This window comes from Anoplopoma fimbria, chromosome 12, assembly GCF_027596085.1.
Source record: "Anoplopoma fimbria isolate UVic2021 breed Golden Eagle Sablefish chromosome 12, Afim_UVic_2022, whole genome shotgun sequence".
NCBI classification, from domain to species: Eukaryota; Metazoa; Chordata; class Actinopteri; order Perciformes; family Anoplopomatidae; genus Anoplopoma; species Anoplopoma fimbria.
This window is the reverse complement of record NC_072460.1, coordinates 12,281,562-12,301,693: the sequence shown is the minus strand read 5'-3', so window position 1 is coordinate 12,301,693 and position 20,132 is coordinate 12,281,562. Positions and strand designations below refer to the sequence as shown.

The 20,132-nt window shown below is 39.0% G+C and overlaps 2 protein-coding genes across 6 annotated transcripts; both read right to left on the bottom strand.

Annotated features, from left to right (window-relative positions):
• Nucleotides 1–1,705: 1,705 nt before the first annotated feature.
• Nucleotides 1,706–10,289, bottom strand: pfkma (phosphofructokinase, muscle a). The gene is made up of 21 exons (XM_054608607.1): nt 10,216–10,289; nt 9,345–9,422; nt 8,458–8,647; nt 7,398–7,563; nt 7,097–7,141; nt 6,255–6,363; nt 6,060–6,155; nt 5,873–5,965; nt 5,658–5,783; nt 5,480–5,544; nt 4,940–5,003; nt 4,658–4,804; nt 4,168–4,238; nt 3,871–3,958; nt 3,610–3,762; nt 3,363–3,527; nt 3,201–3,262; nt 2,675–2,785; nt 2,465–2,565; nt 1,939–2,044; nt 1,706–1,847 (listed from the first exon to the last, which is right to left on the bottom strand). Exons 1-21 carry the CDS (start codon nt 10,285–10,287, stop codon nt 1,706–1,708), a joined length of 2,250 nt encoding a protein of 749 aa, XP_054464582.1. The 5' UTR covers nt 10,288–10,289.
• Nucleotides 10,290–12,873: 2,584 nt separating this feature from the next.
• On the bottom strand, nt 12,874–19,463 carry troap (trophinin associated protein). 5 transcript variants are annotated; one of them, XM_054609690.1, is made up of 14 exons: nt 19,318–19,463; nt 18,810–18,896; nt 18,178–18,415; nt 17,557–18,091; nt 16,808–16,914; nt 16,597–16,648; nt 15,903–16,048; nt 15,734–15,788; nt 15,551–15,648; nt 15,350–15,454; nt 14,454–14,558; nt 14,077–14,365; nt 13,747–13,949; nt 12,874–13,461 (listed from the first exon to the last, which is right to left on the bottom strand). In XM_054609690.1, the coding sequence occupies exons 2-14, from the start codon at nt 18,869–18,871 to the stop codon at nt 13,387–13,389; spliced, it is 2,070 nt and encodes a 689-aa protein (XP_054465665.1). In that variant the 5' UTR covers nt 18,872–18,896; nt 19,318–19,463; the 3' UTR covers nt 12,874–13,386. The 5 variants fall into 5 exon arrangements, with proteins under 5 accessions (XP_054465665.1, XP_054465668.1, XP_054465669.1 ...); XM_054609693.1 differs by having other exon boundaries at nt 14,454–14,561; nt 15,368–15,454; XM_054609694.1 differs by having other exon boundaries at nt 15,368–15,454.
• Nucleotides 19,464–20,132: the final 669 nt, after the last annotated feature.

The window sequence follows — 20,132 nt, the reverse complement described above, 5'->3', positions numbered from 1 at the left end:
TGCTGTCTATTGTAAGCATTTTGTTGTACAAAAAACATTTGTATTATTATTATTATTATTATTATTATTATTATTAAATACAAAGAATTGTGCTTTTTTTTTTGTTGTTGGATCAATGGGACTATCTACTTTTATTCTAAATTTGAATTATAAAAAGTGAAATTCAAGCCAGTCTGAGAAAAGACAACAAAAGCAAACCTTTCCTAATTTCAAACCACATTTGTGACAAACAAAATTATTAAAATATAAAACTCAAAACAACTGAGTTCCCTAAACATCCTTCCAAGGTGATGGGTCATTTAGACACTCCTGGTCTTTTATTATGTTGTGTAATGTATTAAGGCTACTTTATATTTATATATATATATATATATATATATATATATATATATATATATATATATATATATATATATATATATATATATATATCAGTATGATGCATCAGTAATCCCTTTTATAGGGCATCAGGTATCTTTAGTTTGAGATAATACACTGTTATCATGGTAATGATCATAAAGGGTACTCAGTGATTAACAGAAGGTTCAATTAAAGGTTTCACTGTAGCATCAAAAGAAAGAGGAGAGCTGTGATGTAATCAGTATCAGGTGATGAGCCAATGAAAACACTTAAATTAATACAAAAAGATTTAGGTCACACAGTATTACACTGATAATTAAATATATTTAATTGGATCCTCGGTGTAGTAAATTAAATGGCTCCAAATAATAATAATAAAGAAAACATGTTTGTAAATGGTGAATATTATGATTGAGTGACTAGACTAATCAGGTTTAACCACAGCCAGCGCGGGCTGTTTGATGTATAGCAACTGGACTTGCTGTGAATCTGTTGCCTTTGTCCTAATATTTCCAGATATGATCTGATCTGGATGACTGAAAATCCTTTTAGAAATTAAACCCTGAGAGGGGTTCATCTATGTTTACATTACGGTCAAATGGGAACGTAAAAGCACTCACATTTTGAATTCACGAACAAAAGGTAATAAATCAAATCCAGCCATTCTGTTGCTTGTTAACTAGAATCTGCTAGATCCAGAGTAACTAAACCGGAGCCAAAACATGTGTGTGTAAACCGATTTAAATGCACACACTGTTTACCCAGAAGTTAGCATTCATGCAGACTACTACACAACTCATATTCGCTTCAATGATTATGAGTAAGTGGATGCAAAAGATGGATTTTTCAGTCAATATTCTGTGAATGTTTTCAGCTTTCGCAGCAAAAAATTTGTTCTTACTGAATTTTGTCTGGTTGTTTGACACACACATATGTATGTGTCCTCAACACTGAAGCATGTTCAAAAACATTATTTAAGAGTAGTCTGTCATATTTTTACTGTACCTGTACTAGAATATTGTTTGCAAATTTATATGATTCATATTTCTCTATTTCTCAGAACAATTCCCATTCTGCTCCAATTAACTTAAAGGACACACAATTACATTTTTGTAAATATATCTTTAATTGGTTCCTCGATATCTGGTACCTGATTCATTGATGGTTTTGAGAGTTGGGAGAGCTACAGAACATCACTGCAGATTGAGCCTTTTAACTGGTCTTCAGTGATGAGAAAGGATAAGACAGCTGCTCTTTTAACGAGGCATGTGGACAGGTAGTGGGACATGAAAATACAGTGTGATGGAACATAGAAATTGCCTCGCTCTGTTCTTGGGAGCAGAGTCTATTTTCCGAGAGGACTCCTCTTCTGAATCACATGCTCCATGTCGGTGTGTTCGGATGTGTCTAGTTTGATGTCGTACTTGGCCAGGATCTTCATAATGGGCCTAATCTTCAGCCACCACTGTGTCTTAGGGATGCGGTGCCTGCAGCAGACAGAGGGTTCATTATCATATAAAAAGACATTAAACATGTTACTAGCAGTACAGTAAGTTATATTTAAAACATGTATCTTACTCAAGATCTGTGTCTGCCTTCAGGTCAGAAAGAGGCTGGAAGGTGAGCGACCTCTTCCTCATGCCCAGCACACAGGCAGAGTCTGGCGTGTTGGCGAAGATACGACCTAAAGGACGCAGGAAGTGGAACTGTTCATTTAACTCCTGTTAATGGTGGAGGAGGTATTCAGATCCTTTACTGAAGTAAAAGTAGCAATACTACATTAGAATATACTCCACTACAAGCAAAAGACTGCTTTTATGTTATCATGTTGTTATATTCTGATGTATGTTATTATATATTTTATTGATCTTTACATTTACTCAGGTCTTCATTGAAAATGAGATCCCAACGTCAATGGGTCTTATCTGATTAAAACAGGGTTACATAAAATAATATAAGCCAATATCAAAAGTAAAATGACCCTGTGAGTGTTATACAACTGATTATTTCAATTATTGATTGCATTAATGTGTAAGTGGCATTTTACTTCAAATTTTAACTACTTCATAGTTCAACAGAAACATTTGATCTTAGGCCCACATACCGTGCCTGTAACAGTCCCTGAGTTTCTCAGTGAGCCACAGAACACTCTTGGCACCCATCTTTGTGCCAAAGTTTCTGTCAAAGGGTGTTGGAGTGCCCCCCCTGTGAATAAAGGACAGACAGGTGTGTCATCAACCACATTGTAATTTTGCAAAAACAAGGCCAGAGTCTTTTACAAGTAGATCGGACGCTTCGCTGTATTGAACAAACCTGCTGCATGTGTCCGAGGACATTCTTACGGCAGTCGAAGATGCCTTTGCCCTCCTCTGAGTACAGGTTGAAGATGAAGTCAGTGGTGTAGTTGGCATTTGAGTTCTCATTCCTATTGTAGAATGAAAAGTGACAGATTGTTGTACTGTTATCTCAAACGATGTGGACTAATAGCTGATTGTTTCCAGAATATAAAATAATTCATGAGGAGTTGTGTCTTGAACGTACAGAATGTTTGTAAATCATTTTAGAGAAGAGCACACCTGAGTTGGGTTTGATTATGTGTATCATTTGGTCAAAAAGGGAACGTGAAAGTATCTTTTTGAATTCATGATTAAAAGGTTATAAAGCAAATGTTAGCCATTCTGTTACCTGTTAACTACGTCCAGAGTGAGTAAACTGGAGCCAAAATGTGTGTGTGTTTTAAATGCATACATTGCTAACCCAGAAGTAAGCATTCATCCAGACTACAAGTAACACAATTCATCCCTGCTGCACATTTTGTACAAACCTGACTGAAAACCTACCTGAGAATCAAACCTCTCTTCACTGTTGTCTTCATCTTCTCCAGGAGATGCTCTACGTTCAACTACACTCCACAGATCACAACCAGAACACATCTCTGTTTAAAGCCTTGTCTTGTGTCTTGTGACTATAAACTGGATGTACAGGTCCTAACATCAACTCACCTCCAGGTCTTTAATGCTGAATTTCTCCTCGTAGATGTAGGCAGCATCAGCCCCAGCAGCCAGACCAGCCATGGTGGCCAAGTAGCCGCAGTATCCGCCCATCGTCTCAACGATGAACACGCGGCGCTTGGTCCCTGCTGCAGACTGCTTGATTCTGTCGCAAGTCTGCAGAAAAAAAAACATAGGAGGAATTAATTTAGCTGGGGTTTTGTATATATGTGTGCATATCTGCTGTTGAGGCACTGACAGCGGTGATGGTGTTGAGGGCGGTGTCGGCGCCAATGCTGAAGTCAGAGCCGGGGACGTTGTTGGAGACGGTGGCGGGGATAACCACCATGGGAATGCACATCTCCTCGTATTTCTCTCTGGCCTGAACCAGCTCCAGGCCGCCCAAATAGGCCTAGAGAAGATAAAGAATAATTTGTTGCAATGCTTTTTGTTGTTAATCTAACAACACTAACATCATTTCTGGTTTTAAAAGAGAATAATTGCTGTCACATCTTTTTACCTCAAATCCACCGATGATCACCAAAGCGTGGATGTTGAATTTGGCAATATTCTGGCTGATTTCCTCCAATATTTTACCAGGCAGAGTTCTTTGGGAAACAGAGACGAATCACACAGTGAAAGTGTTGTGGAGTTATTGTAAACTGTAAATGGTAAGTCAACTTTTATTGTCACACATTGTACATAGCACAGAATACATTCAAGTTTAGCTTCTGCATTTAACCAATCGTAGTATTAAGAGCATCTGTAATATCAAAAACTGTACCACTTAAGAAAAGAGTAACAGCTTATGTTTTACCTCTTTGTGCCCAACATTGAGCCTCCTTTTCCAGTCCAGCCAGTCACTGAAGTCCAGGTGATGGGTTCAATCTGCAGTGAGAAAAAAATACTGAGTACTGTACTTTATATAACAAATATAAAAATGTAAATAAAAATAGGACTATTTGGGCGCAGACATATAACAGTGTACGTTTTTATTTCCAGTGTATATATAGAGAAATTCATTGTTTTTGTATTGAGAAAAAAAAAAAAAGTTGAGAAGACCAGAATAGAGAACATACTGTGTTAATAGTTTAACCTGACCAGAGTACAGAGGTCTGTTTGTGCTCATTAAAGGCTTAAAATCAACGTATGACAGTCTTGTATGTTTGATTATTTCGTTTCTATCTGATAAACTATGTTTTGACACTATGAGTAGAGTAGCATTTGTTGCATTTAACTCTGTGTACAAATTTCACCCCCAAAAAAACACCAGGAGGTCTTGAGCGAAGAGGCAAATGAACCCTGACCTGTCCGTGAGCTAGCCCGTCAAAGCCGTCATGGACAGCCAACATGGTGTGGCCCTGGATGATGCCCATCCTGACTGCTGAACGGACGGCAGCGTTCATACCAGCGCAGGGAGCACCGATGTTCATGATGGCCACGTTGATGTTGCTCTGATCAGTAAGAGAGAGAGAGAGAGATGAAAAAAATATGTTGGTTTGAACATTCAAATAGTCAATTATTTTTTATTAACAATAATCTTTATCAACGGTGGTAAGAGGCTGGCTTAGAAAATGGACGGTCCTTACCTTAGCATCTGGGGGGTTGATGTGAGCGAGCTGCTTGTATGTTTTCCAGTTGTTTTCAAAACTCCTGCATGACATAAAGAAGGTTGTGTGTTGACTCAGAGCATTACACTCTTCTCTATTTTAATATTTGAATAGTGGTATCGATCGCTATCCATTAAAACATTGATGTTTTTTAATCATTATACTTTTTGCTTGTTTTTATGTGTTTTCTGTATTTTGTTTTATACTTGTATTCTTTCTGTTCAAGGCATTGATACTGCTTGTATGAAGCCCGCAGTGCGCCACCAAAATGATCATAGTTTTTTTTTTACAGTATCTGATTATAATCAATCAATCAATCAATCAATCACATCAACCAAATAAACAAATATATATCATAAATAAATTGAATATAATTTTTTATGATGCATGAAATTTGCCAGGTAATAATTCAGTTTCCTATTTCTTTCTACAGATTATGAATTTTGAATTATGAATGATGGATCAGTTGAATTGTTTATTATGATTGCAATCCTCTAAATGTAAGAGGAAAATACTTACTTTCCTCTGAGCTTGATGGCATCCTCAAATCTGCCCTCAGCCATGGCAGCAGTCACATCTTTGGTCTGTAGCAAAGGGAGCGACAGAGAGTCAGTAAGAAATCCTGTGAGGTGCACATCCTCCAGAACAAGTAGAAAAACACCTTAAGAAAAACACAGTAACTAAATATTTCACGTACCACTTGCACACACTCCATGAGCGGCAGTCTGACTGCCTGGTTCCCCGACAGGCTGACGACACAGGCAGGAGTGTCTGGGGTGGCCTCGAGCAGCGCCATCACCGCCTCCACACCCATCCTGCTGCCCTGGACGACACATACACACACAGAGTTAGATCATCAGGTGTGTGTGTGTACACTGTTCTTTATATGTGGTGTTTTAATGAGACACTTACCAGGATTCTGTCGAAGGCCGATGGTGTTCCTCCTCGCTGCACGTGTCCAAGAACAGTGGTGCGGGTATCAAAGCCGAGCCTGTCAGTCACCAGCTGGGGGAAATTAATTTCACTTGTTAGTATGGCCTGTTGTCTGAGCAACTTGGATTAATACTTAAACACACTGACACTGGAAATAAGGCCTTGCCTTCTTGATCTGTTCAGATGAAATCGGCTTGCCATCTCTGTCCATCGCACCCTCGGCCACGATGATAACATTCAGACGAGAACCTCTGGCCCTTTGCTAGAAAAAACAAAGATAAAAATGTACTTGTACATTCTGAATAACATTTTTGTAGTGTTTAAAGCAGGCATCATCATCTGCAAATAAAGACACACATACGTCTGCCAGCCTCCTACACAGGTGGTTCTCCCAATCATCATCTGGTGGCATCTCTGGAATGAACACCCAGTCTGCACCGCAGGACAGAGCCGTCACCAGGGCCAGGTACCTGCAGCCGGATGCAGATACACACACACAAACATACACACACAAACACAAACATGATTAATTCATGTACCAGCAATGTCTGTACATAATTCAGGCATAAGTATACATTATTTTGAGAGCATCTTTCATCCTTAAGTGTATATCCTATGATGTATACCCTTTTGAAACAACAACAAAAAATGTTTTGCCTTTAATTTGATAGTGGACAGTAGAGATGTGACAGTAAATGAGGGGAAAGGGAGAGAGAAGGGATGCAACAAACATTTTAAAACTTAGAACGGGGATATTGCAGTTATGTCAGAATCTTGAACCACCAAAGGAGCAATTGTTAAAATATCTGTGATGGTTTTACTTTGTGCAATATTTTTTATCCCCACTTAACAACAATATATTTTTTTTATACATATTGAGATAAAAATGAAAGACTCACTGTTTTCTAGTTTTAAAATTAATATGAATATTAATTATTGAACATGCATTATTTGGCGTGTATTGATGAATGTGTATATTATAATATGATTAAAAGCAAACAAAGTGACAAATATTGTATTTTTATTGTGATATCAGTAGGTGAACATGCTTAAGTAGATCGAGAGAAAAAAATATATTCAAACAGATAAAAATATAATCTATTTATGGACCAATGTTCACTACATACACACATAGATGTGTCCCTGTCATGCACAAAACACACCCACACACATATTAATGAACCAACCACACAAGGTACTGACCCACAGTGTCTGCCCATCACTTCCAGGATGAAGGTCCTCTGGTGGCTGTGGATGAGATGCATTTTGTACATATGAGCAGAGGAATTGTAAATAATAGTTTGTATACACTTAAAGTAAAACTCAATTAGTAAAACAATACATATTCACACTAGCATTCATTTACTTGACCTATGCAGCACTGTATTCTTTCCTGCATACTTCATGTGTACTGTTCTTTACTGCTGCAATGATCTAATATTATCCTTGTTGAATATCAAATTGAATCACTTTGCATGGAGGGAGGGTCACCGTGATGTCTGACCTCTGTGCGGTTGTGGTGATGGCGTCCACCACCTCGATGATGCGGTGAAGGGCGGAGTCAGTGCCAATGGTCATGTCGGTGCCACAGAAGTCGTTGTCGATGGAGCCCACCATGCCCACGATGTTCAGGTGGGAAGATGTCTTGGCTTCTGCATCTGTTATTTTACCTGCATGAATACAAAAAAAAAACTGAGTAACGCTAAAGAAAAAAAACATATAATGCCTGTAAAAAGTATTTCTTCCTTAACTCACAGGTACTATCGCCTTTTTTAAATGAACTGCATTTTTACTGAAGTGTGTCTTATTAACCTTGCTGTCAAAGAAGAAATATCAGATTTTGGATTTTCTGGAAAAATAATTGTATCTATGTGTGCATGGTTTATAGATTTGTTTAAATACCTTCCAAAAAAATATGCCCCTGCTCCAATTTTTTTTAATAAAATAGACTGATTCAGCGTTGTAAAGCAACAATGTACATTTATGCAACATAAACAGCCATGCCACTGGTTGTGAGGCTGTAATTGCTAAACCCTCATTTCCGCAAGCTAACATGCTCACAATATCTAGCAATCTAATGTTTTCCATGAGCATTTGCAACAGCACAAAACACAAATTAAAGCTGAGGCTGAAGGGATTTTCTTTCGTTTTGCAGATATTTGTTTTTAAACCAAAATACTGGAGCAATGATGGCACTTCATGAGAAGTCAGAAGATTAGTCACATTCCTGAGAGGAATGTCTGTTCAAATATGTATGTCAACCCATCCAATAGTCGTGAGGGTATTTCACTAAAAGCCAAAAAACCTCAACCACATTGTGGCACTACAGGAAAGTTCAGTGGATCATCAAAGTCAGGATTAATCATCATTTATCTTAATGGATCCCACAGTTGAGATACTGAGTCTGAACCAAAGTTCTGAAGGCAGAGGATATCTATGATATAATTCATCCCATATTTTTATGTTTTTTTAGGAGAGTAAAGGCTGATATTGTTGCACAGCTGAGGAGATGAGGCTGAAGACTCGTTATTATTCTCACAGCCACACTACGTTTGTCTCTTTACCAGCTTGGATGAGGTCACTCAGCAGCCCGCTCCACTCAGTCCTGAACGCGTCGGCTCCAGTCAGACTGCCATCACCTCCGATCACACACAGGTTGGTGATGCCCAGCTTCACCAGGTTGCAGGCTGCCTTCATACGACCCTCTCTGGCGCGGAAGTCCTTGCAGCGGGCGCTGCCGATCACAGTACCTCCCTGACAAGTGAAGAGGAGAAGGTACTGACTGACACACAAACGTTTTTTGGCTTTGAAGGAAGAAGAATGTAATAATGCAGTGATTGCTGACACAATATTTTCCACAACAGTCACGGAATATTACCCCTTAAATAAACATGAGCTGATGGCTTGATAACACTGTGGAATTAGACTCATTAAGATGCAGTAAAGTGAGGTTGCATCACGCTTTGGGTAAATAGTGTAGACACTTTAGAAGTGATATCCTTGAAATTGACCATGGCCCGTTCTCACTCAATTGCTCACTTTCATACACTTCAGGAATCTTAGCATGTCATTCCCTCCACACTTGCCAGGCCTCTTTATTTATACAACACAGACGATTAAAAGAAATGTGATTCAAGGGCTTCACGGTATTATGCATCTCCATCATCCTTCAGTTACAGGGCTGATTCCTCAACACATGAACAAACTCAACCGAAGCTATAATGTGACAGTCTGGGAAACTTTTATAATCATTTTGTAACTTAAATCAACTCACTAAAGGTCTTGCCTATATTTTTTAATCTGAAACTGAATCAAACTTAATGAATCTCTGTCTCTTTGTTTCCGATTTGTCCTGTTTTATTATAACAACATAGACAGGGAGAGTTTGTGTTCTGTGTAGATGAGCTGTGCCTTTAAAACACTACACACACTACTTGGTGTTTTCACTCACCAGCTGAAGCATCATGGACACACTCTCCCATGTGGCGAGGCGAATGTTGTCTCCTCCATCCACCAGACCCTGGTAGCCCTGCAGCACACGTTAACACACACTGTGGTTGAATAAAGATACAGTTATTATGCCTGATGTACCGGTAAACTGTGCACTCCTACAAAACTTTTTTATTTCTTAAAGGGAGACAAACCAGGTGAATAGGATAAAAAATATACCACCGTGAAAGGTCCCCAGTTGATAACTTACATTAAGACAAATATTTTCTGTATTACACATTTTCTGAAATGCTATGTTTAAATGTCCAAATGAGGCATTATCTCACCAAATATGTGCTAATATATGTGCTAATATGCATATGTTCCATTTTGTTGATATATTAGAGTCAAAGGTTATTATTTAGGGGATTTTGGATATCTCTTTGTATCACTCCATAAATCAGAAAATAATGTCAACAGCTATAAAAAAAAAATCTGCCGTGTTTTCAGGTATTAAATGTTGCACATATAAGGCGATTAATGATATATGAACAAACCTTGAGAATATAGATAGAGATAAAACTGGAAAGTTAGTTGAATGTAAGTGCTACTAAAGTGGAGATTTCTGGCTCAGAATACAGCCTGTAAAAATATGAAATGTAAAATTCCATACATTTGTATAACACTACAGGTGAATAGGTTTTCTGACATTCTATGTTTAAATATGTTAATAATGCATTATCTAAATCTAACACCTAAATGTGTATTTTGTCTGAAAGAGGACATGTTGTGGAAGCAAAAAAGTCCAAAATCTCAAAATGTATGCATGAGAAACAATGTTTCATCCTGTGGTGTCACCACTGAATGTTCTGTAGCCTTTATGCAGTTCGTACCTCATGAACAAAGTAGACTTTGGCTCCTGTGTAGAGACCAACTCTGACTGTGGCTCTCACAGCAGCGTTCATACCTGAGACACACAAATTAACAAATGCATTGGCCAAGGTCACATTAAAGGACAATGTCAGACTCTGTTTAACACTCAAATATCAGCTTAAGATTTCTTGTAGCTTAACCTTTAAGTGACCGGGCTACAGATGAGTCAGAAATAGCCTTATGTAAAGGACATAAGCTGAATTTATGGGACTGTATGTCTTGTGTACCATCTCGCCCCTGGATGTCCAGTACACTAAATGCCACAGTGTGAGCCTGTGTTGTGGAAACCTGGCGTGTTGCAGCTCTTGTTTCAGCAGACAGCAGCTGTGGATGGGGGGCGTTTCTATCCTCCATACCAGAAAAAGGTCAACGCCACTAAAATTAGCCCCAAAGAAGTGAAATAAGGGAACGCTTGGGTCGATATGACAAATGGTTGGAGTCAGGTTTGGTGAGATAGACAACACAGGATTATGAGATGAATATAAGACATCGTCCAGTGAACTATAACTAGAATTGATGGAGCTCAGCTCAAACTTGATTTATGAAGTTTAAACTCTTAATCTGCCACACAATGTATTTTGTGCATTGTCTGTTACTTGTAAGGACATTTTAAGCTTTGCTGGATATACATCAAACACTGGTGCTGGTGTTGTGAATCCGAGACGCAATCTTCCTTATCCTGACGGCCAAACATCCAACAACTTCTGACAGCTGGCCTTCAACTGTGCCTCTCTGAAGTGTCGGAAAAATGTTGCTTGCCCTTTCTGTTCTCTGTCACGCAGAGCATTAACATGATACTTTATTGGCCCCCGTAAAATTAGAGGCTTCTTACAGCTGGTTGGAATTCAGTGATGTTCTCAGACACATCAGCAGGGAAGATGCTGTCAGACTGGCTCATTTTGTGTTTTGACAGTTCAAAAATAAAGCTGTGATGAAGCACTAGAGACTCTGCTTACCTTGGGCGTCTCCACCTGACGTCAGCACGGCGATGGAGCAGCCGAGCCCCATCTTTGTGGGGTCGGTGGTTGGATGGTGATCCTTGGACATGATTCCAGATGATCAGAGGCAGTCAGCCGGACACGACGAAGGGAAAGAAAAGGAGAAATAACAGAGCTGCTCTGCACTCTCTGCTCCTCAGAGCGGCACCGGTGGAGTCACAGGCTTTATAGCCTACTGTTCCCAGAGCCCCCTCCCACTGACTCCCTCCACCACTCACTTATAACTCTACTAAATATACCACCTGCAGGAGACAGTTACAGACAGGCAAACACAATGGCACATGGCCCTAATGTGACAGGAAACTGTTTGAATTTATTTCAGATGAATTATTTCCAATTAATACCAACAAAGCAACAAAATATGAAAAGAATTTCAAAACCTTTTGGTTTATTTTGTCACTTCTACACGTGAAATTGGCCGGGTCCAGCAGAAGGGTTAATTTCACACGTGCTGTACTGAATGTAGTATCAATACTAACTCTCTCTAGAACTGGATACTGTGTTGCGTAACACTGATATGTGCACCTAACAAGTTTCCAGAAAAAGGCTTGAACTTTACATGTGGCACCAAGGCAATCTGGGGATTACAACGCAACCTTTCATATCCTTTTTCATGCAATAAAGATCATCTTTTTTCCACAAATTAATGCTGAGGAGTTTGTGTAGTAGGCAACAGCATTACATAAGACTTCAGCTAAAATAATAATGAGTAACATTATCAGGCAAAAAGTGTGTAGACTGTGGTGGAAGTTTCTCCATATACAATTTACTATACTAATACCCAATTTGTACTAGTACTATCTATGTCCCGAGATGAGTCCCAATGAGCGTTGAAATAATGATCAAATGACAAATGAAATGTCCTTGCGGTATTTTATTTCTTTGCATGAAAGAGCCAGAAGTATTAGAACCCCTGCATATATGGTGGCCAGGCTCAGTTCTGAGTTAGCATCTCCTGACAATGAATGGGTGAAGGAGGGGGGGTATGAAGAACAAAAGGGGTGCATGAATATCAAAGAAGAAACAAAGGAGAGGAAGAAGACCAAAAGGTGGGTATGAGTCTCAGGTGGGGAGGAAGGACCGAGAGGGAGAAGGCCAAAAGGTGGGGGTATGAATGACAGAGGTGAAGGGGCATAAGGAGCAGGGAGGGGGGGGGATAACACCTTCCCACAGTGTAATACTATCATACAGAGAGACAAGGTTCTCGACCTTTAGAGTAAAATCTTCACATCATAGTACATTTCATTCAAAACCTTTACACTATATACTTCCAACATACACAAATATAATTTTCCATTACAGGACTAACAAGAGAGTGAGTAAAAAACGGAATGATTAAAATCAAAGAGGCCGATATACCCTGACTAGGAAAGCAACTAACGATTTCATTATCTTCATCATTGCCAATTACATGTTCCAAGAGCTCAAGTTACATGTTTCAACAGTCCAAACCCCAATTTATTAGGACTAAAAGACTAGATCAGTAAATCCTGATATTTGAGCTGCTTGAACCAACACTTATTTGAAGTGTTTGCTTCATTAATGAATTAAAATAAATGATTACTTAATTATCAAAATGGTTGACAATTAATACAAATTAAAAAATCATCCATTGGCCAGACAGTGACATATATTTATTTATTTTAAACACTGTACATTGTGAACATCAGTCATTTTCATTTTCAATCCACACAAAAGGATTCTGGTGTGATGCTCTGAGCCATCCTTATCTAGATATAAACTAAAGCTATAACACTGATTAGGTCCAGAGTCTTCATTGAACTTTTAAGACGTTTCTTTTTCTCCAACATTTGGTTTTTTATTCATTTAATAAACATTGTTTCTAATAAGTGTGCATCGACATTGTTTACATGAGTGCCTGCAGTGTAAAAGATGCATTATTCAAACAGAAATATATATATTTTAATTGTTTTAGAAAGCATCGATGAGAAAAAAAGGTTTCTAAAAAAAGGTTTTATACTAGCAGCGTTCTTTGGACCTATAAAGGCTGGCAGCAACAGTGTTGGACAAACAAAATCAGTTCCATTAAAAGAGTCTCATCAGTATACCAGAGTGAACTTATCCACTCTAGATATTAACAGTAACACAAATACTGTACTCATTAGTGCAAAGTCATCTCTCCTGCGGCGGAGAGCTTTGTGGAGAAAAACAGCCGGACGAGGGATCGAAACCAATCGGAACAAAAGTCTGGAAAAGAAAACAATGATGAATATTTATAATCACTTGTGTGTCTTTGTTCATGTGCAGAGAATATGTATTCTTGTGTTTTAAAGTGTTATGTTCAGTGTTGGATTCAACTTGTCGGGCTTTAGCAATGCACATGTTTTATCATACATATAAAAGGAAGAGTTTAATAAGTACCTGTTTTTGCTACCTGCTTAAGGACTACAGATGTAAATGAAGGTTCTTGATAGCTCTGACATGTTTACATATTGTATTTTATAGTGATGTTCATTAAAGTGTTGTACTCACAAAGGCGTCTTCGGAGTGCAAGATGGAGGCAAGTGGGTTTCCACAGCGGGGCCGAGGGGGAAGAAAACCTGGAGCAGCCGTGACAGACAGTGAGGTGTAGGAGGCCACCTCCTCGTCCATACGAAGCTCCTCCAGAGGAGGAAAAAGTTTACGCAGCATCGCCACGGCAGGACTCGGAACACATATCTTCTGAACAATAAGGTCTGTAATAGTAAAGAAGTCACACTTCAAGAAGATATTTAGTCACATGGAAAATGTTCGTTGTTTGTGTAACACTAAAAGTCATATAGTTAATATAGTATATTCATTATAATGAGATGTCAGTGTCACCTCTGCGCAGACTCTTAACAGCGTTAATCTGACAGGTTGGCCCCGACACAGACGACACCTCTTCATGTACTGGCAGCACCGGGCCGTGCTGCTCGTGACGGGTTGGACCTTCCTGCTTCTCAAAGCATGGAGCTCTCAACAGCGTTTTGCCCGTTGAGAAAAAAATGACGGACTCTCGTTGTGGTGCCTGGAAGAACGGCTGTCCACCCACAATCCTCTGCTGTTCCTCCTCCACCTTGTTGCTACTGACCCTGCTCACCTCTACCTTTTCTTCACAGTGTGGTTTAGTCTGGAGGAGTGACACCAACAGCATACAGTGATTTTACTATATATTTCAAATAGGTTAATTCAAAATGGATCTCTGTATGGCTGCTTACAGTTGTGACTTGAACTGGAAGCTGCTCTGCTCGTGTCTCAGGATCTTTTGTCACATTTGTGATCCCCTCGTCCTCTTGATCATCAAACAACCTCTGGACAATCTCCTGCTTAGAAAAAAGAAAGTCATATCAATTGCGATACGGCGCACATGTATGTTTCATTCTGGTATACAAGATCTATAATGTGATGGTAATAGTACTAACAGGATCTGGATCAATGCTACTGCATAATGTAATTCATGCTCTTGTTCCAGTTATTCCATATTAAAAGGGCTCTTTTGCAACAGTGGTATAACAACATCGCCACCTGCTTGAAAATTTGCTTTCCGTTTCTTCAAATACTGACTTTGACAATTAAATCATTTTGAAACATCTTCAGCACCTAAAATCATGAGGAGATCCCTGGTTACATGGGGTTGTTTTTGAGACAAAAGGCTATTTGCAGCAAACCTATTCAATATCTCAGTCATCCATCCTCCGATGTCAACACCAACATCAAACATATAAAAAAAGTTCTATGAAGGCATTATGTTTTGACAGGCAGATTATCTAAATAGTGAAACACACATTTTATCAACTGAGAAAAATGTACAGAAACCCCTCTTTAAATTTTTTTTATTTAAGATAATTATATATATATATCTTAATGCAAAAAAAGATTTGCTGCTTTTAAAACATCCATTAAGTTCATCTAAATTTAAAGTCAAAAAGTGATCAAGTCGTTGTTGTAGCTGCCTTCAAATTCTTTGAAAAACCCTTCAGTAATTTGTTTCAACACTGGCTTTGACTGTGCCTGAAATTAAATCTGCTCAGACAGATTGTGTTCTTGATTTGTTTTGTGTGAGACTTTCGAACAGATTTGTGTTAAAGCTCTGAAGACACATTATATAATTTACATGATTTCCTGCTCTCACCTCCTGGTGAGGCTGAAGGTTCGTTTTGCAGCTCCGCAGCCCAGGAGTGCCGGCGTACGGTGACCGTTGTGACGACAGAGGCCATTTCTGAAAACAGCCGCATGGTGAGATAAGAGAGTAACTGGGAGAAACACAGCTTACCTAACTAGACACAGCAAGAACATACAATATATGCATACTGACCATAGCAGACAGGGGCTGATGCCTGGTGTCGCGGACCCTCTGTGGAGTCCATGTCTTCAGTGGAGTGTCTTTGACTGCTATTGCTGAGGATGAAAAAGCTAGGTCTCATCAGGGTAAAATGACAGAGAGATAAGGATGCATTAGGTTTAATGAGATAACAAAAACAACGGTTCTGCATCTTACCTACTGCTCCTCCGGTCGCCTCTGCACGGTTCTTTCTGAGAGGCACTCTCTGAGCCTGAGAAAGGAAGCAACACACTAAATTTAACTGTATTTGTGTTTCAAAAGCAATGTTATAGATTTAAAAAAAAAAAAAAAAGGCTGAGGTCAAACAAATTTCATGTAAACATACTGTGTAGATTGAAGTGCCTCTGCCTGATGGACAGGTGGAGTTTCGGGGTGTGGCACCGACAGGCCCTCCACCCTTTACCCCCTCGTTCAGCAGGATACTTTGCAGAGCAGCCGGGTCCGGGGAGAACTGCATCGACTTTATTAATCCTGTAAGATGAGCACAAAGGGTACAAATATGAGTGAATAGGCTGATTCACTGACATTGCATTGTTTGTTATGTAAATGTTCATAAAGTATTACTGAGTACCGTTCCGTTTCACAAGAACTAAAATTGGATTGCTTCTGTCTGTTTCGGTGACACAAGACATCACTTTCGGTTCTTTAAACTTGCTTTGTATTAAATTGTTGATATCCTATAAAAAAGTGTTTACACCAAAAAAAAAATCACTAACTTAAAAGGTGCAATATACAGGATTCAGAGCATTCATATAGAAGCAAACAACTATATGCTATGTAAAGATATAGTGGAGTAATGTCCCGAGCAGAGACTCATTAGCTCTCCCTCTGTGTGTGTTGTTATACAAGTTTCTCAGTGCTTTGTCGACATAACAGGGCCTGACGCACGTGCTTTAAGTACACGTTTGTCCACTGGTTAGCTGACGGGCAATTACAATTCTGTGACTGGTTTGATTGAACAAAATTTCATGAAATAAGAAGACATGACATTTCTAATGTTTCAGTGATATCCGTCATACCTGTAGTGGGTCCAGCTTTTTGTCGACCCTTCATGACAGACACTCGCTGGGGCTGCAAACAAGAGAATCATCAAATGAGACCATTAACACATTTAAAAGATGTATAACATTAAAATGGTTAACGAAATAACATTCAAAACATCAACAATAACTAGTAAGTAAAAGAGTAGGGCCAAAGAAGGAAGTAAATACAATTATTAAACCAACTCACCAGATAGTTGTAGGAGTTGGACTGGGGAGAACATGTGGCCCTTAGTCCTTCGTTGCGTAGGATACTGAGCAAAGCTGCATGATCAGACTGGAAGTTCTCCCCTTTGTCTGAAATATATTAGAAACACTGTTTACTGCAATTCCCATGGAAAAATAAGTGAGCAATATAGTGATCAAAGGCTAAACAAAAAAAGAGGATTTTGATCATGAAAATCCCAAGGATTCTAGCTATCTAATTAATTATAAGCAACAATTGCATTGTTGTGCAGGTGCTATACATTCATCTCCATGGAGAAATGCATTTGTTGTAGCAGTATTAAAAAAAAATTCAATTAGTGTAGGTAAAAGCAAGCTGAATAGAATTATATCAAAACTTATGAGCAAAAGTATTGTTGTGCTCCATTTATTTAGCCTACCTTATTGATAATAAATGAGGAGGGTCAATGTAATAAAAAAATCTGGCAGTATAACGCAATATGATACGGCACCACAACCTTCATCCTTGAAAATAAAACTCTTTAAAATGGTTTCAACAAAAAGATGAACATTATAACCTTCATAATGGTAAAATAGGGCTGATCTATTGGACTGCAGTTTTAGCTAGATGCACACTGGCAACTGCGTACATAGACAAATGACTCTACATGGATGCAAACATAAGACGCAAATATGTTCTAGAATATTGTGCAAAATACAAATGTAAGTGTACCAGCCAAAAGCAATGACAAGGCAAGGACACATTTAACTCACCGGTTGAACATTTGGAAACTCTGCCCTCTGTGGTCGGCTGCATGTTCTGAGTAGAATGGGATGTTTTGGCAGAGTCTTTGAGACTAAGCAGACTCATGTTATCCAGAAAGGCCTCTGCACTAAAGACAGGCTGTGCAGAAGAAGCAGCGCTGGTCTGATGAATAGCATTATTAGGATTTGATGATGAAGGATTGGCTGAAATGGCTGAAGTCTTAAACGTGTCGGAAGGCCCCGGTTGACCTGAGATCTGCCCGTATGTATTTTCTTCAGCCTTTCCATTAGATGCCCCTGTTCCTTTAGCTGAGTCCACATTGCGGTTTAACGTAGCTGGCTGTTTCGTAGGCTTTACATTAGTGTTCTGGGTTTTTAGACGAGCATTGCATACACTGTAATCAGGTTGGACAACATGAGTGCCAGTCCTTGATTGGGAAACAGTGAGGGGTTGTTGATTTTCAGTGGCCACTCTTGATATCTTGGGCTGAGAAAAGTTGAAAGGTACAGGCCTAGTGCATGGCTTTTTCTTCCTAGTTTTCCCCTGTAGAAAAATGTAAAGTAATAAGAACGATTAATATCATTAAATAGAATACATTTAAATCTGCAGGACAGGAAAGAGGCACTTACAGCCAGAGGTTTCTCCTCCCACCTACAGTGAGATTGACTGAAGTCAGAGGGAGTCTGGAGACGAAGGGACTTTGCGAGCACTGGAAGCCTACTAACACCTGGTCGCTGAGGTGCCTTCCTACACATTTCTGAGATTCCTGGATCCTGGTTCTCAATATTCTGGTTGGAAAGGTGAGTTGTGGGGAGCAGTTTCGAAGGCTTTGGATGCGCTGGAACTTTGTTATGTTCATTTTTTGTTCTGTGTGGAGAAAACCAGTCAATTGCTAATAAATAAATAAATCTACACTTAAACATTGTTGGAATTCTTTTTGTTTACTACAGTGTTGCAAATACAAATACACATGTTTGCTGCCTTACTTAGAGAAATATAAACATATTTATCTTGTTACTTTTTAAACAAAGAGAGACATATTTTGTAAATGATAAATGTCTAAACACAAGCAGGAGTACAATGACTTTGCCTAATAAAATGCAGACTAAAGCAGGCACAATGTTGATTTGAATATTGATGCAGGTTTTCCGTATTTGCTACAATCTGTACCCAAAAAGTACTGTGGGATTTGTTACCTTGCCCTAAAGGCAGGATAAAATACAGTGAAACATTGTCTCTAGCACTTCATAAACTGGCTTACCTCATCATGTCACGGCGGATTTTGTTCTGACTTTGCTGACGAAGGACTGGTGAGGAGTCCATAATGATGGCAAGGTGTGAAGAGCAACTAGAGGAGCAGACAATGGCAAACACAAGTGAGCAACCAAGCATGAAACTCTCCAGAGGCTAATAGCAGACAGTGTATAAAGATGAACAAAACACATATACCATGCACAATTCACAATTTAACCTCTCCAAAGATACCAACGATGGGAAGCAAGGAAACAAGCGATTAAGAAAGCTAGAGCTGCATGCAGCCAAACGCATCAGCATCAATGGCACAATACAAACAAACTCGGTGCTAAATAATCGCCTTTATAAGCCTGACCAATACATCACATACATACTAGAACAACTACGCCTGCGCTCGGTGCAAAACAACGTGTTGACCAGCCAATAAGAGAAGTACATCAGCTTTAAGTCACTTTCTAGTTAGCAAACACTACAAACGCACGTAGTTAGAGCCGTTTATTACACATGTTACATACTTGAAAAATAGAAAAGGGCCTCTGTTACTTCCTGCTGAGCTTCCAATAAAATATTTCTGATGCAATTAATTCCAAATGTTTTGGTTTTCCAGGCGTTTTGTGCGGATTTAAAGATCCCTTGTTGCGTCCTTTCACTCCGCAGTGGGCTGTCAACTTCCTGGACTCGCAGCAGTTTGTAAAAAGCGCGCTTCACCATTGGCCGCAATAGGAAGCCGTGCCAACCAATGACTGCACGTATTTCGGTTATGACAAAAACCTCGACCAATGAGCAGCGTATTTTCATAAACAGCGCCATGGTAACGACGCGAAAGTTGTTTTACCACGTGATTGCTTTTTGCCGCTGCTTGGAAGTAGAGTAGAATATAAATGTATTGTCCACCAGTGTGGAAAAATATTATGTAGCTCACCAAACACCAAAGCAGCACATGATGTAACATATAAAACAAGTTACAGAAACAAATATGTAACAAGTACGCTGCAATAAATTAGTAAAAATAATATACAAATATGTACCATATTATTTATTTTAATAAAATGTGATGTGGCTGTCGATTCAGTCGTCTGGGATCAGGACAAAAGCTTGTTTGTTGTTAAAACAATGTAAGAGTCAAATAAAAAAGAGCGTTAACTAACTCCATAACTAAGTTAAATGGCAGTCAGCTTACTTTATTTGTGAGTTACACAACTGAGTTTAAGCTAAATGTTAATTTCGGTATAAACTAATTTAGTGAAAGTGAACTTGGCAGAGGAAAAAGGAAAAGTATAAGAGAAACTAGCTTGTTCACAAATAATACCGTACCATTAAATAACTTAAT

Excerpts from the sequence above, each read along its gene's own strand:
- pfkma (XM_054608607.1), bottom strand. The coding sequence starts at position 10,287 with ATGAACGCTGCTGTGAGAGCCACAGTCAGAGTTGGTCTCTACACAGGA. Across the intron at positions 5,004-5,479 it reads GCCATCAAGCTCAGAGGAAA|GAGTTTTGAAAACAACTGGA; the intron begins GTAAGTATTTTC and ends TATGTCATGCAG. Across the intron at positions 2,045-2,464 it reads CAGGGACTGTTACAGGCACG|GTCGTATCTTCGCCAACACG; the intron begins GTATGTGGGCCT and ends TGCGTCCTTTAG.
- troap (XM_054609690.1), bottom strand. The coding sequence starts at position 18,871 with ATGGACTCCTCACCAGTCCTTCGTCAGCAAAGTCAGAACAAAATCCGC. Across the intron at positions 15,789-15,902 it reads GAGGCACTTCAATCTACACA|GCTCAGAGAGTGCCTCTCAG; the intron begins GTATGTTTACAT and ends TTCCTTTCTCAG. Across the intron at positions 13,950-14,076 it reads TGTTAAGAGTCTGCGCAGAG|ACCTTATTGTTCAGAAGATA; the intron begins GTGACACTGACA and ends TTACTATTACAG.